Genomic DNA, 14,182 nt, shown 5'->3' on the forward strand with positions numbered 1-14,182 from the left:
GTTTAAAAATGAAGACTTTAATAATTGAGTTAAAATGTTAACTGAATACAAATTTTTGCGTCCTTGGCCGCAACTGCGGTGTAAGTTTCCACCGGTTAAAATTGCTACGAATCTTTTAATAACTCTGTTTTATGTGGATATGTTTGTGCGATTGTGGCCCCAATCTCCACCGCGGCTGCTAAAGGGTTCATTTTGTATGTGGTTAACTGGTTTTTCTTTGTGTTGACTGTCTGGTCTTCAATTTTTTTAAGAACATAGTGTTTGTCACAGGGTGTGACTTTGTGACCACTGTTTCCGCGATTGCTTGAGAATTTTCCACGGTAATTTCCACGCGCGGAGAATTTGGATTTGTCATTAAATTTCTCGATTTCTTTTCGGAAGAGAGCTTTTCTTGGGTTTCCTTTGTCATTTGACCACTCCTCTAACTCGTCTTGCTCTTTCAAGTATTTCTGCAGCTTTTCTACGCTATCAAACGTCTTGTAAACAAATGCAGATTTGATTCTATCCGGCATTGCTGATTTATTGATGCGCAGCAATATTTCTGAAATTGCAAATTCTGGGTAATAAAATGCAACTTTATTCGCGTCTTGCCGGTCAAAGTAAGTAAGTGCTGAGTGCTTCTTTTTAAAATTCTGATCTGAATGCAACTGCAAAAACCTTCTTTCGCATTGTCACTTTTTTTCTGCCCAAAACCTTTGCAAAAAGGCTTTCTCAAAGTCTGCGTATTTTCCCCAATCAATTGGATCTCCCTGCAGACCTTTCAATGCAATCACCACTTAGTTTTTCTCAGAACAAAAATCCCGATAGTCGAAAAACTCCATTAGGTATTTTATGCATATTATGTTAGAGACATGGTGCCTTTTTAAAACTTCGGGTTTATTTCCTTTCGCAAGCAAAGTGGTAATGATTCAAAGTCTGTGTAAATTGACGGACCAGCTTTTATGCTGTTCTCGATCTCGCGAAATTCTGGTGGCACTGGGTTCAAAAACCACAACCCTTAAATGTTAAATAAAATCTCCGCAAGTGTTATCTTAACTCCTTGTTAGTTAATTTGATTTCCAATAAAACTTCATGGGAAATTTATAAGTACATTTAATTTTTTTCTATTCTCTTCGACAAAAAGGGTTTATTCGTAGAATTAAAATACATATATAGCATGAATCATATTTCTTATTTAAATTTGAGTTGATTCTAGAGTGGGCAAGGCGAAAGATCTATTTTGACGTAATCTGAAAGAGGGAAATATATATTTTAGCACAAGAACATTAAATAAACCAACCAATACTAATTACCTTGCAAGAGTAATCTGTTCTCACAGTCCATGCGGCATTGGTTTCCGAAATACTTGAATGAGCCCTTTGAATTTTTACCGCAAACTGGTTTAAGGGTTGTGATACAGCCGCACTTATTCTCAGGGCCAACAATCTGGTCGCCAATGGCCTGGGCACCGACGATGAGGACGCACGCCACCAGCGCGAAAATCACTGTGGAACAATTATTTTTGATTTTTCAGTGACTCTCATAATAATCATTGCTTAAATTGCATCAGTCAACAAAGGAATATTCAGAAATCAATGTTTGATAACATTTTCAGCTGCGGAAAATTCCAGCTTGAAAGAAACATGGATAGATTTGATTTGGATTCAATAGTTACCTGTGTATCTTGCCATTGCTTGCGCCGAAATAGACTGCGTGGGACAAGTCGTTTGTGATTATATGACAAGATCGGTCTGAGCTTCCCATCGCAGGCGCTGCGGCTTTTTATATAATACAGGCAAACCGCAAAAAGGGCTAATCGACCTAAACACACACTCTACGTTTCCTGCAGTCGGTGGTATCCACTCTAGATGGTGGACAAGAACAGATTTTCCTATCCTTTCTTTCCAGTTCCGGAAAATATTAATCCGGTTGTTTCCAGTTCTTGTTTCAACTTATACCTGGAGAATAGCTTGACAGGTCGTCTTGTTCCAGTTCCTTGTGAAAAACCGGAAAAGGACCAGATTCCGGTTACCAATATCGGTCTCTGATCTTGAGCTCGAGGTTCACAAAAATCCAGCATTTTCCGGAAAAATCCTGTGCATCGAAAAAACTGTTTTTAAGCGGCCTTTTTTACCGCAATTTTGCGCATGTAATTAGTCATTTTATACCAAATTTGAATATTTTAAATAGATATTTTGTGCAGATGCATCCATGTCCGTTTAGTGTTCAAATAATTAAAAGAAAAATCTAAATGTATCATAGGGCATAATTGCTCATTTTAATGAGTATGACTCGTTGGAAAATCTGTTCTGTTATCTGTTATTCGATCTAGAGTGGATGCCACCGACAGCAGGAAAAGCAGTTTGTGTTTACGTCAGTTTGACTTTTTTGCGGTTGGCCAATATACATAAAAAGACGCAGCGCCTGCGACGGGAAGCTCAGACCAATTTTATCAAAATCACACACGACTCGTCCCACGCAGTCTGTTTCGACGCAAGCAATGGCAAGATACACAGGTAACATATGGCTCCATCCTTTTTAAATCCAAATCAAATTCATCCATGTTCCTTTCAAACTGGAATTTTCTAAAAGTGTCTCATCCACAGCTGAAAAAAGATATCAAATATTGATTTCCCGACAGTCGCAGTGTGGGCTATGATTTGTATGTGATTCACTGAAAAGTCCAAAATATTTGTTCAACAGTGATTCTCGCGCTGGTGGCGTTCGTCCTCATCGTCGGTGCCCAGGCCGCTGGCTATAATAAGGATGGTACTAAGTGCGAATGCTTCTGCCACAGAGCCAGGTTTATAATTTGCGGAAAAAATTCAAAGGGCGAGTTCAAGCTTTTCGGAAACCCATGCGAAATGGAATGCCATAGCTGTCTCAAAAAAGGTAATTAGTAATGATTGTTTTTTAAATGTTCTTGTGCTAAAAGTTTTGATCTGCTTTTCCAGACTATTACGCCGCAACAGATTTGTCGAATTGCCCAGACAGAACTCGAGTTTAATTTAATTCTACGAATAAACCCTTTTTTGGTGAAGAATATTGAAAAAAATAAATCGCATATTTAAATTACACATGCAATGTTTTTGAAAATCTTATCCTGTCTTTCCAGTTCCGAAAAAGCTATTCCGGTTGTTTCCATTTCTGGTTTGAACTGCTCGGAGAAAATCTTTCCGGTCCTGTTCCGGTTAAAATATTTTTAGTTTCTTGTGAAAAACCGGAAAAGGACCAGTTTCCGGTTACCAATTTTTGGGCTCGGGTTTCACGAAAAACCAGCATTTTCATGGAAAAACCCCTCTACATCGCAAATTCTGCGCATGTAATTTTACCAAAATATGAATATTTTAAATGGGTATTTTGAGGAGATGTACCATTTTCCGTTTAGTGTTTAAATTGGAATTAGTTTTACTAGCTATAGTTGTACATCAAGAAATGTGTATAGTTCCAAAGACATTGAAAATGAGTCAAAAAGGATAGGTCAAATAATGAAAAGAAAAACATAAATGTATTTTAAGGGATAATTGCTCATTAGAAGTAGACCATAATATCATGCAATAATTGCCTTTTGATACCATCCAGATCGAAATATGTGATGTGATGCAAATAGTTTATAAGTAAGATTTTAATAAGTGAGTGTCAGCGGTGCAGGGTGGACAAAGGGTGCAGGGTGGACAAGAAGGGAAAATGCCCGGTTACTATACCATACCAGTTTATTGTTGATAGCGGCGACATTACAGCGTGGCTGCCCAGAGGGACGAGCGGGGGAGCGAGAGAGTTACCCTCTTGCTCGCGTGCCGTCAGGAGAGCGAATGTGTGGGTGCGAGCAGGTCGTGTGCTCGCGAGAGGGAGGCTCTGGCGTTGCCTTTATTAATACCTTAGTTTCTCCCTCCACTCTCCCCTGTGGGCGCCCGAAAGTTCACATCAATGCATATCGGTGCACAACAATTATTAATGCGATCGTAATATCGTCAGGTAAAACCCTGACAGTGAGTTACAATGTTCACTAATTTAAAATTTTCGCGTCCTTGGCTATGCGACAGCATCCTTGTTCGCGGTGTGTCTTCCCGCTGGTTATAAAAGTGCCACGAATCTCTTATGTAACTCTGTGGTTCATAAGCGACTGGGTAACTTCCGGTGAGTTTCCCAAACTTGCAGTGCTGTGGTTGTTTGAGTTATTTACCAGCTTTTTGCGGTTTTTGCACAAGGTCATACAATGAACAAAAATTCCCAATGGAGAGGGAATGGGTTTTTGTGTTTTTTGATATTTTAAACGTAATTTTTTTCTGTAGAAACAAGCTGCAATCAAAAACGCAAAAACCGCATTATACTCAAGCCCAGCTTCGAACACTAAAGGCCTACCCGCAACTCGCGAAATCAATTTTATCTGTTTAGATACGCGAATTTATATTTTATTGAAATGTACTTATTGGACAACGGTAAACTGCAACCGCACTCCCAAAGCCATAAAGACACCTCAACCGCGACTTTTGACACCAAAATAGCGTTTTTGCGGTTTTTCATCACCACACCGCACCGCGCAGGAGTCTTCTCGTGCGGCATACACACTTCTTTAGCGTTGCAGGCGCGTCTTCTGCTGTCAGAAATGTCCTTGTGGCGACTTATTGTTAGTTGTATGGGGAATGGTCGAGATAAGTCAAACCACACAAATTGTTGCAATGCCTTTATTGTATTTGCCGTTATTTAGTCTGAAATAATATAATAAATTCCATAAATGCATAGAAAAGAATGTTAAAACTAAACACATTAAAAAGGCAAAAGGCCATTGTCAATTATTAAAATATAATATATAAAAATGACAAGAATAAAATAATAACTCAATTAATATAACACAACACAATAAATAATAACATAAGCTTACCCCTAAAAGGGAGTTGTCAGAGATTGGCAATATACAAGCAAGGTAGTTCAATTATTCGTCAATTATAGGGTTCGTACTGTAATATATACACGTGATTATAACTAACTAAATTCACAAACCACAAATAGTAATATTGTTCACAGAGATAATCACTTACAAAGGGAGCTATGTGCTCAAAGGTTAACGAACTCCTAAAATGTGCGGCCGAGGGAGCAATATTTGCTGCTACCGCACACGTTGATCGTCGAGTTTAGAATAACTCCTTATCAGGTTAACACGGATATACTCAGGCAGCCAGGGTAGGAGAGAGCGCCACCTTTCGGCAGCCACCATAGTTGAAGACAAGGTTGTCAACAAACAATCTAACTTCTGGCTTGTAGCTACTTTGAAATTAATACCTAAAATTTTTCTTCATATGTATTTACTAGAGCGATTAAATTTTATTATTTTACCTTTTCACATTTTTGGTGTTGAATTATATCCTGTGTGGTCCCAAGAGAAATAAAATTGAATAATTCGTCGTTTTAAGACATTAATTTATTTTTTATGTCATCTCATTCCATTTTTTTGCGAATTATGCCAAAGCACAACGCACAAGCTCAGCTGTCATCTTGCGTGTCACCGCAAAACAACAATAAACTGACATTTATTGGTTTGTGTCTGCAAGAGGCTCTAATTAAACATTTTTTTTTCTTGTGTCGGACTCGCGGTGTTTCTGTCGCTGCGCCTCAGGCCGCGTATTTCTCACAGCTGGTAAAGTGAAAGCAGGTCACCGTGTCAGATATGCAACTTGCTCGACAGCCGGTGACGGCCAGTTGCGTCTGACAGGCTCTGATCTGATCACGCACTTTCTCATTTAACTTAATTTCAAGTACTCGAAGTAACAATTAACATTTTCAGGTATCTCTTCTCGTCCCTGGACCTGAGTGACGTCAACATTCGCGTCTTTGCTGCCCACGAGTCTAACGCGATCGCTGGAACGCCGTGCGATCCCCATTACGCCCCGCAGTCCAACGACTTTGTCACCGCCCCCTGCGTTTATTTAATCTTTTTATGCTTAAAAATTTCTCATCAAGTACTTCACATACCATAAATGTAGCTTTAACAATTTACTGTAATGACTCATTTTCGCACATTATCACCCATAACTGTTAAATATAAAATTCTCTTGGATTTTCAATAAAACTCCATGAGTAATTTAAATATACGTTTTATTTTTTTCAATACTCATCAACATAAAAGGGTTTATTCGTAGAATTAAAGTACGTATGGCATAAATCATATTTCTTATTTAAATTAAAGTTGAATTCAGGCTGCGCAAGACGAAAGTTCTGTTTTGTCGTAATCTGAAAAAAGCAAAACATCAATTTTAGCACAAGAACATTTAAAAAACAATCATTACTAATTACCTTTGTTGAGACAGCTGTTCTCACAATCCAAGAGGCATTGGTTTCCGAAACGCTTGAACTCGCCCTTTGAATTTTTTCCGCAAACCGGCTGCAGGTTTCTCTTGCAGGTGCAGCCGCACTCAGGGCCGATCTGGTCGCCAGTGGCCAGGGCACCGACGATGAGGACGCACGCCACCAGCGCGAAAATCACTGTTGAACAAATATTTTGGATTTTTCAGTGACTCACATACTAATTGCATCAGCCAACACTGCGACTATCGAGAAATCAATATTTGATTATATCTTTTATCAGTTGCGGATGAGTAACTTTTAGAAAATTCCAGTTTGAAAAAGGGACCGTGGATAGATTTGATTTGGATTTAACAGGGAGATGGAGCCATAGTTACCTGTGTATCTTGCCATTGCTTGCGTGGAAATAGACTGCGTGGGACGAGTCGTGTGTGATTATGATAAGAATGGACTGATGTGAGCTGCTCGTCGCAGGCGCTGCGTCGTTTTATATATATACTGGTGAACAGCAAACAAGGCCAATCGACGCAAGCACACACTGCTTCTCCTGCTGTGGGTGCTTGGCATCCACTCATTCGGTCCCACTTCGCCGCTTCTGATGACTTTTGGATGTTGCGAAAAATTATATTTGTTTACTCTACAAAGTTCCACGAAAATCGTGTTTTTCTCAGAACAACAAGCCTTGTGCTCTTTCCCTTTCAATAGGTCAACATGGGTCAACAATCCAAGATCGCGAGCAGCTTCTGTGAACGGATGAGGAATAAATTAAAATATTTTCCTCTTGATTTCTGGCTTCAAAATAGATTAAATTCTGATGTTAGCGGGATATTGCTCATGTTTGTGAGTTTGGCTCCTCTGGAATTAGACTATTATCTAGATGGAAATAAGTGATGCGATGTGAATAGTTTAAAAAGGAAGCGCATGCATTGGTTTTATCTGACCTCAGAACAATATTTAATTTGCAGTTGTTATTGAAACAACTTGGTATTAATTTATAAATTAAAAAGAATGTGAAAGTGCAATTTTTAATGAGTATGAACCACAAACAAATTTAGCAAAACGCATAAAACGGAAAAAAATATTAAAAAGACACCAAAAACGTCTAAATTAAGCTCAAACCCCAACTGCAAAGATTAGAAATTCTCCCTGTCTTTTGCCTTTACGTATTAGAGTGCGTCAAGTTTGCAAGGCGCTACCCTGAAATGTTTCCAGTAAATAGAGAAGTGCCTGATCCCTCTGTGAGGTGTACAAGGAAAAATCCCCAAGTGAACCAAAATGACCTATATGTGCCAATAGTGAGTTTAAAGCTGACGACGCAAAGCCCAACAGTTAGCATTCCAAGAATATACAATCATCTCCCGCAAGAAGTGAAAGATATCACAGATTATAAACTATTCGTGAAAGTGGTGAAAAAAATACTGTGTAACTACAATTTTTATGACTTTAATGAGTATTTGACGTGTGACTGGAAAGACTTGTGTTTGTAAATGTGTATATCGTATATGTGATGATGTATTTTTTTTTAATTTGATCTTGACAACTATTCAAAAGTGATTGTAAATATTCCGACTTAATGAATAAAGAAAAATTTGAATTGAATTGAATTGAGGGGTGAGTTCCAACCATTTTGCCTTTGTTAACAATCACAAACTATGAGCCCCTGTAAAATAGTCAATATTTGTGCACCAAATTTTATCAAAAATATTAAAAACCCACGCCTTTATTAAAATGATATAACCCTGTTGTTGTTTTGTTTATGATACAACTCCTGCGTATTTTATGTTCATTATCCTTATCTCTCTAATTTACCGGGAATTAGTCATTTGTATAATATATAAGGTCAAAAAACAATAGAAAACTGCGCAGTTGAGGAAAAAACTATGCTGTTTTGTTTAATTTCTTCTTTATTAACTGTAAACACAATGTAATAGAACACGCGAGAACTTTGCTACGCGATTATTCCCGGGTTAAAAATGCTGTGCCCTACTGAGGTCAGCTTTATTTCTTCTTGCACTCTCCGTCGTAGCGCCGAGTGTAATCTGCGGACACATAAATAAGTTGATACAAAATATGAAATTTAAAAAGAAAAAAACGACCCGAAAAACGCACCAGTTTCGTGAGTGCAATTGTAACAATCGAGTTGGCAGTTGTTTTGGAAGGTCTGCTTCTCGTTTTTCTTATTGACGGCGCAGAACCTGTCATTGTGGCTGAGACTGCACTTGCAGTTGCATATTCCGGGGGCCGGAGTGGCCGGCAATTCACGCACCTTAGGCACGTTTAGCCTTTCCGCAGGACTCGCGTCCGCTCCTGCACATAGCAACAAGGAAAGAGCCAAACACTCTCAAAAATATAAAAAAATAAATATATTTAGTCTCACCGAAGGCAAATATTAGCAGGCAGACGAGCACAAGTGCCGCGCCGAGTACCTTCATATTGGCAGAATGAGCAGAAAGGGTTATCGTCCACTCTTCGCGCCGAGACTGGCTAAATAGTAATGACGCCGCACAAAGTCTCGTGTTTATGTAAATGCCTCTGCTGGCATGCAGTGGAATGAGCGTTGCGAGACCTTGAAACTCCGATGTTCGGGATTTCCGATCATTTCCGTGTGCGTTCGATTAAAAGTACATTACGAGTTCAATGCACCGATACATTTTGAAATCTGTAAAGTAATTATTTAGTCTGAGGATGTGACTTGAAGATAAAGAAAATAAAATACACTCGAAAACAAATTTTATTGTCATGATTTGAAACCGTGACAGTGTAGGAGTAGGAGATCTGACGTTCACTAATAAATAAAGGTCACTTTTTGATCTCTGGTGTTGTTTGGCATGCAAATTCTCTTGTCTCCAAGCGCCGATTAAATCAATACACGGCCGTTGTTGACGTCAGGCATCTTTTTCTTTTTTTCCTCGTTCGTTTTTTTTGTGCGTGGGTTTGACAAGTCAATTAGCAGACTCCGTCGCGAACGTACTCGTAAGCTGCACGAAACAAGAGAAATTTGAGTAAAAAAGGCATTATTGACGCAGACGTTTAGCACTTACTCGTTTTCTGCTGGCAGTTGGTTGCGTCCAAATTGCATTTGGTGGCGAAGGTTTTCACCTCTCCAGCATCATCTCTGCCACAGACCGGCCTGTATTCAGAAGTGCACGCCGTGGAGCACTCGCCGCCAAACACCGCCGCAATCATTAGGGCCACTATTAAACACAGAATTAATTTTGTACATTTGAAAAATATGGGGCAGAGGAGCTTGGGCCCAATCCTGCACCCAAAACGCCGGAAAATGTCTCTAAAGGTCGCTGGAAAGGTGCGAAAACCAGCAAGTGGCCCTCCTACCAGCCCATTGACATTAAGCCGCCAGTATTTTAGTTCCCCGAAATGCTTTAAATAAATTTGGAATTTAAATTCTAGAAAAAGCAATTAAATAAAGAAAGAGGAAAATATCAACAAGAATCAACTATCAACATTATATTAGAATTTGTTGCGGTGTATACTTACAGACCACGAAAAATGCCAACAGTTTCATTTTGTATAATCAGCACACTGTCGACGAGCACCAGAGCTTATGAGACGGATCGAGATTTTCCCACTTATTAACTGCGCGCGACGCACACTTTATCAACCTCGGCCTTATCTGAATCTAATTGAGTTGTTGATGTGTCATTTTGGGTAAACATTACCTCGGTCACGTAATTGACTAAAAACTTCTGAACGCAAATTAGTCGTTGTAAATAATTCAACGTGCCACTTTTACGATTTTTCATTTGACCTTGTGAGTGTTTGTTTGGCTATAAAGCCGCTTAAGATTCTCGTCGTCATGTGCGTTCTGTTTACTCTGTATAGTGCCAACAAAATCCGTCTGTACTGCAGGATCAACTCTTTCGTCTAGCAACGAGGAAAACCGTCGAGTAAAAATCCAAACGAACGTTTTCTTTTTGTTCCTTCTGCTTTAATATATGCGATGCAAAAATGGTACAATATATACATCCACGTATTCACGCAGCCTGATCGTTTCTTGTGTTGCTAAAAATCAGTCATGTGTGAGTTAAAATAAAATTGAAGTCTAGTGAAAAATAGTCTTTAAAGTGATAGTATTCATTTTTCTCTTGTAAAATTCTGGATTATTTTTCACTAGATTTATTTCCTTCTAAAAAAAACTGCTGATTTAGACGTACACGCAGCATTTAAAGCATTTTTGGCCACTTACAATTTATTTTTCCAAACTAATGCGGAACCCCTCAAAAATTACAGCTATAAAGAAAAGGTTTTAAAACCTAAAAACAGTACAAAATGGCAATAACTTAATAAATTCTACGTTATTAAGACAGATTCTTCGTCACTTGTGCGGCGGCCAGAGTGTTCAACAAAATCCTTTCCGTATTCGCGCATAATCTGTTGAAGTGAAAAAAAAATAAGAATTAGCAAAGAAAGAAACAGCGATAAGAAGCATGACGTAATAACCTGTCTTATCCTTGCAGTTGACCACCTTCATGACACAGGGGTTGGAAAAGGAGCGGACGCTGCCGTGCGAATTCCTGGCGCAGAGAGGCTTGTGGCTCGGGTTGCAGGAGCCGACCGACGGACAATCGGCCATGCTCGTGTCCCTGATATTGTAGCGGTCCTTTGCCCGTCCTGCGCAGGCCACCAGCAACAGCAGGCCTGCTGGCAACACGTACTCTATTTTAATTGAGATCACGTGGTCAGGGTCGGGCCAGAGGTCACGTGGAGCGAATGCGTCTCCGCGCGAGGCGCTGGGGCCGAAGGGTACGCCGCGTGGGATTCCGTGCTTTGCTTTTCAGCACCATACACCGCGATACACATATTGCGACACACAATTGAGGCCTCTCTATTTCGCTTTTTAGTTTCCAAGCGGAAGTGAAACACGTCTGCCGATATCAACGCTTCAATATTTCAAATACAGCTTTACAGAAAGCTAGAAAATTATTACTGACGAAATTTTTATTTACTCGAGAAATGTCGGTCCTGATTTCATCATTGCTAAATTTCAAAAAGAATAAACTACGATGTTTTTTATTGTAAGCCTGTAAAGCTCTACTTTAATTTCGAGTGAGCAACATATTTTTTAAAAATAATTTTCAATATAAATTACTTAGCTATTTACCCAAATTTAATTTGCATGCGTGGAGAAATTATAAAGACTATATAAGAGCTCTCTACGTTTTAGCAAGTGAGTCACATTTTTTTTATCAACGTGTTGCATTTTTTCAATGTGATGCACACAGTAGCCTACAGCAGACGACACAATTTATGAATGAGGTCACGTCCCAGTTTCAAATTAGAATTTAAAGCCCCAGCAATTTCCAGAAATCTCTGAGAGCAATTTTAAATAAAATCAAAATCAACCTGAATACTTATCTAATTTTCAACTGCTGAATTAAAATTAAAGAAAGCAACAAGAAGAGCGATAGATGCAAAATTGAAGCGTATTACTCACCAAGAACGAAAAATATGTACGGACTCATGCTTGAGTAGTGGAGTTCTGTCCGAGAAATAAACAATGTGAGGGGAGCATCTTTTTCTTTTAGTGCCAATCAGAGGCTCCACCAATGGTGATCTGAGTCGGAGCGCATCCGTCGGTTTCGCCTAGATTGGCTTTTATTGACCAACACTTAAGCGTACACGAGATCAGCAGGCAGAGGGGCTCTACGCCGCTGCCGCACATTTGCCAAAATATATCGCAATACAACTAGGTCTCAAATTCATTCAGGGTTTCTCCGTGAAAATAAACCAAATTTTTTAATTCTGGTAATTATTTAAATCTCTCTTTATTGAATAAATCACACGTCAAAATAAATGCAATTAGGAGCATCGTCCGGAATGTCAAGATGTGTTGTTAACAGGCGCCCTTTTTCTCTTCGACGAAATCTGAAAAATTAATATGATTAGATAATGAAAAATAAATTAACACGTGATTCCACAGGCTAACATTTTATCACTAATAATGTAAACAGGACCGATAGGAGGAAATTTCTAGAAAAAATAAATGATTTCAATCCCTCTCCCAATGGTGGGCGAATTTTGAGGAAAAATTCCTAAATTTTGAGAAAAGAAATCGTCGTTTTACAGTAGGGAGCTGAATTTTTTTTTACTTTTTCTTAAATTTTAAATAGATTTCTGTGCAGCTTTACCATTTTTGCCATTGCAGTTTTGGGCCCTCATGCCGCACTCGTTGGAAAAGGTGCGCGATTCGCCGTTGCTGTTCTTGCCGCAAACTGGTGCGTAGTGCAGAGGGCAGATGGTGGGGCAGTCTCCGCCAGCGCCTTCGGCCGTCGCTCCGACCAGCACCATGCACGCTGAAAATCAATCCGACAATATTATATTTGCTATCGCCAAAATGCAGCCACGGTTTTCAAAAATGCGACTTGATTGCAGTGTCGCAAGTGGGTTGGTAAGCTTGCATTTATAATTATCAAGCTCGAAATGGGGGACATTGTGTGTGTGTGTGTTATCTGAGTTGATACTCATACACAGGTTGAAGCGTGTCTCGTCCTAAATAAAATTTTGTCAATTCAAATTAACAATTTCAGTTTGAAATTATAGTGAAAAGTGTTGATGGGGATCCTAAATATTTGAAAAGCTTATTTCGACGTTTAGTTTACAATACATTCATCAATGAAAATTAAGATTTTGGACAATTGAAACCCTTTTTCGAGTCACCGCGCAGTTGGGAAATTGGAGAATACTCACCAACAAAGCAGACCAGCACGAATTTCATGGTTTCAGTTTGTGGAAATCGGATTGTAGATGTGACAGTGTGCGTCCTCTTTTATACCGAAATTGTCGCCGCGTACCACGTGACCGAGAAGCTGGCCAATAAAAAGCAGTGTGATCGCTGTCAACCTGTGTGTTACGTGTGGGTCGTTCGTGACTCATTGTCAGGGTCCCCACCGATGCGCGATAGCAGGAAAGGTGCGCGCGTATACCTTCAACCAAACGAGAGTGATAGATAACCAAACGTGCTCATCATGAAAACGTCGAAAATTTAACTGCGCAATAGGAAAACATCTTTGTTGACTCTGTTTAATTGAACAGAATTGCTTCCTCAATCGCACAAGGATAACCTTTTCAATGCCTTTTAGTGCGCAGACAATAGTTCCTTATTTACTTGAAAAATATAATAAAAGAATTTAATGGAACTTTGGAATTTGCTTTCTGCTGGAGAAAATTTTGAATTCAAACATCTGGAGAATCCACTTTTAAATTTTACTCTATTCACTTTAGCACTCTATTTGCTCACAACATCACGCATGTTTGAAAGGTTTTTAAACGAATATAGCGGCAGTGCTTTAAATATTCAGAATAAAGGCGTAAAAAGCTGTATTTTCTAGAAGAAAAGATAAAGAAACACGCAGGTTAATCTTTAAATTTAAAGTGACATGATGTTTCTACTCCGCACGGAAATTGTATCAAGAAAGGTTTCGCGGCCCACGGGATGTGCTATGAGCATAGGTTCAAACAAACAGCAGTACTTTACCGCCAAAACAAAACAACCACAGCATCACAATGGAACGAAATTCTGCAAAATAAATCTTAAACCGAAAATTGAATGGAGAAACCCCTGACTTTTCCATATTTGCGGGTTTATGGGCATTTTCGATTTCAGTTGGACTTGTTTCGTCATGTGGGACAACTTTCCGGTCAAATTCTGGAATGGTGTTTTGCCCTACTTTTCTATTAGAAAAGTAAAAACTACCTATTCGTCCTGGTAGAGCCAAAATTAAGCATCGCTCTTATTCGAATTTCCAATGTCGAATTGTTTGCTGCCCTTTTCTTGCAACAAGGAAATTCGCGGTTGGTTTATAAGTGCTTTTTCGAAAATTTAAAAAAAAAATAGTCAACTCCTAAATCTCAGCTTTTGTCAGATTTTCAAAAAGGATGTTTACAC

At 39.1% G+C, this 14,182-nt stretch overlaps 4 protein-coding genes and 2 long non-coding RNA genes across 6 annotated transcripts in view; 2 read left to right on the forward strand and 4 right to left on the reverse strand.

Annotated features, from left to right (window-relative positions):
- Window positions 1-14,182, forward strand: part of LOC135934295 (oligosaccharyltransferase complex subunit ostc-B) — a 106,757-nt gene that overhangs the window by 37,660 nt on the left and 54,915 nt on the right. The gene's annotated exons all lie outside the window — the stretch shown is intronic.
- On the forward strand, window positions 2,362-3,056 carry LOC135934123 (uncharacterized). Its single transcript, XR_010574070.1, has 3 exons — window positions 2,362-2,495; window positions 2,683-2,871; window positions 2,934-3,056. It is a non-coding gene; the product is annotated as an uncharacterized LOC135934123 (long non-coding RNA).
- On the reverse strand, window positions 3,736-5,999 carry LOC135947775 (uncharacterized). The gene is made up of 3 exons (XR_010575714.1): window positions 5,019-5,999; window positions 4,862-4,937; window positions 3,736-4,688 (listed from the first exon to the last, which is right to left on the reverse strand). It is a non-coding gene; the product is annotated as an uncharacterized LOC135947775 (long non-coding RNA).
- On the reverse strand, window positions 8,183-8,813 carry LOC135939265 (Kazal peptide Pr13a-like). Its single transcript, XM_065483559.1, has 3 exons — window positions 8,657-8,813; window positions 8,389-8,586; window positions 8,183-8,318 (listed from the first exon to the last, which is right to left on the reverse strand). Exons 1-3 carry the CDS (start codon window positions 8,709-8,711, stop codon window positions 8,278-8,280), a joined length of 294 nt encoding a protein of 97 aa, XP_065339631.1. The 5' UTR covers window positions 8,712-8,813; the 3' UTR covers window positions 8,183-8,277.
- On the reverse strand, window positions 8,993-13,136 carry LOC135939282 (vasotab-TY3-like). Its single transcript, XM_065483583.1, has 7 exons — window positions 12,985-13,136; window positions 12,426-12,590; window positions 11,732-12,162; window positions 10,738-10,935; window positions 9,775-10,668; window positions 9,321-9,473; window positions 8,993-9,257 (listed from the first exon to the last, which is right to left on the reverse strand). The coding sequence occupies exons 1-3, from the start codon at window positions 13,010-13,012 to the stop codon at window positions 12,131-12,133; spliced, it is 225 nt and encodes a 74-aa protein (XP_065339655.1). The 5' UTR covers window positions 13,013-13,136; the 3' UTR covers window positions 8,993-9,257; window positions 9,321-9,473; window positions 9,775-10,668; window positions 10,738-10,935; window positions 11,732-12,130.
- Window positions 9,226-10,870, reverse strand: LOC135934721 (vasotab-like). Its single transcript, XM_065476669.1, has 3 exons — window positions 10,738-10,870; window positions 9,321-9,473; window positions 9,226-9,257 (listed from the first exon to the last, which is right to left on the reverse strand). The coding sequence occupies exons 1-3, from the start codon at window positions 10,868-10,870 to the stop codon at window positions 9,226-9,228; spliced, it is 318 nt and encodes a 105-aa protein (XP_065332741.1).

This window comes from Cloeon dipterum, chromosome 1 (assembly GCF_949628265.1).
Source record: "Cloeon dipterum chromosome 1, ieCloDipt1.1, whole genome shotgun sequence".
NCBI lineage: Eukaryota > Metazoa > Arthropoda > Insecta > Ephemeroptera > Baetidae > Cloeon > Cloeon dipterum.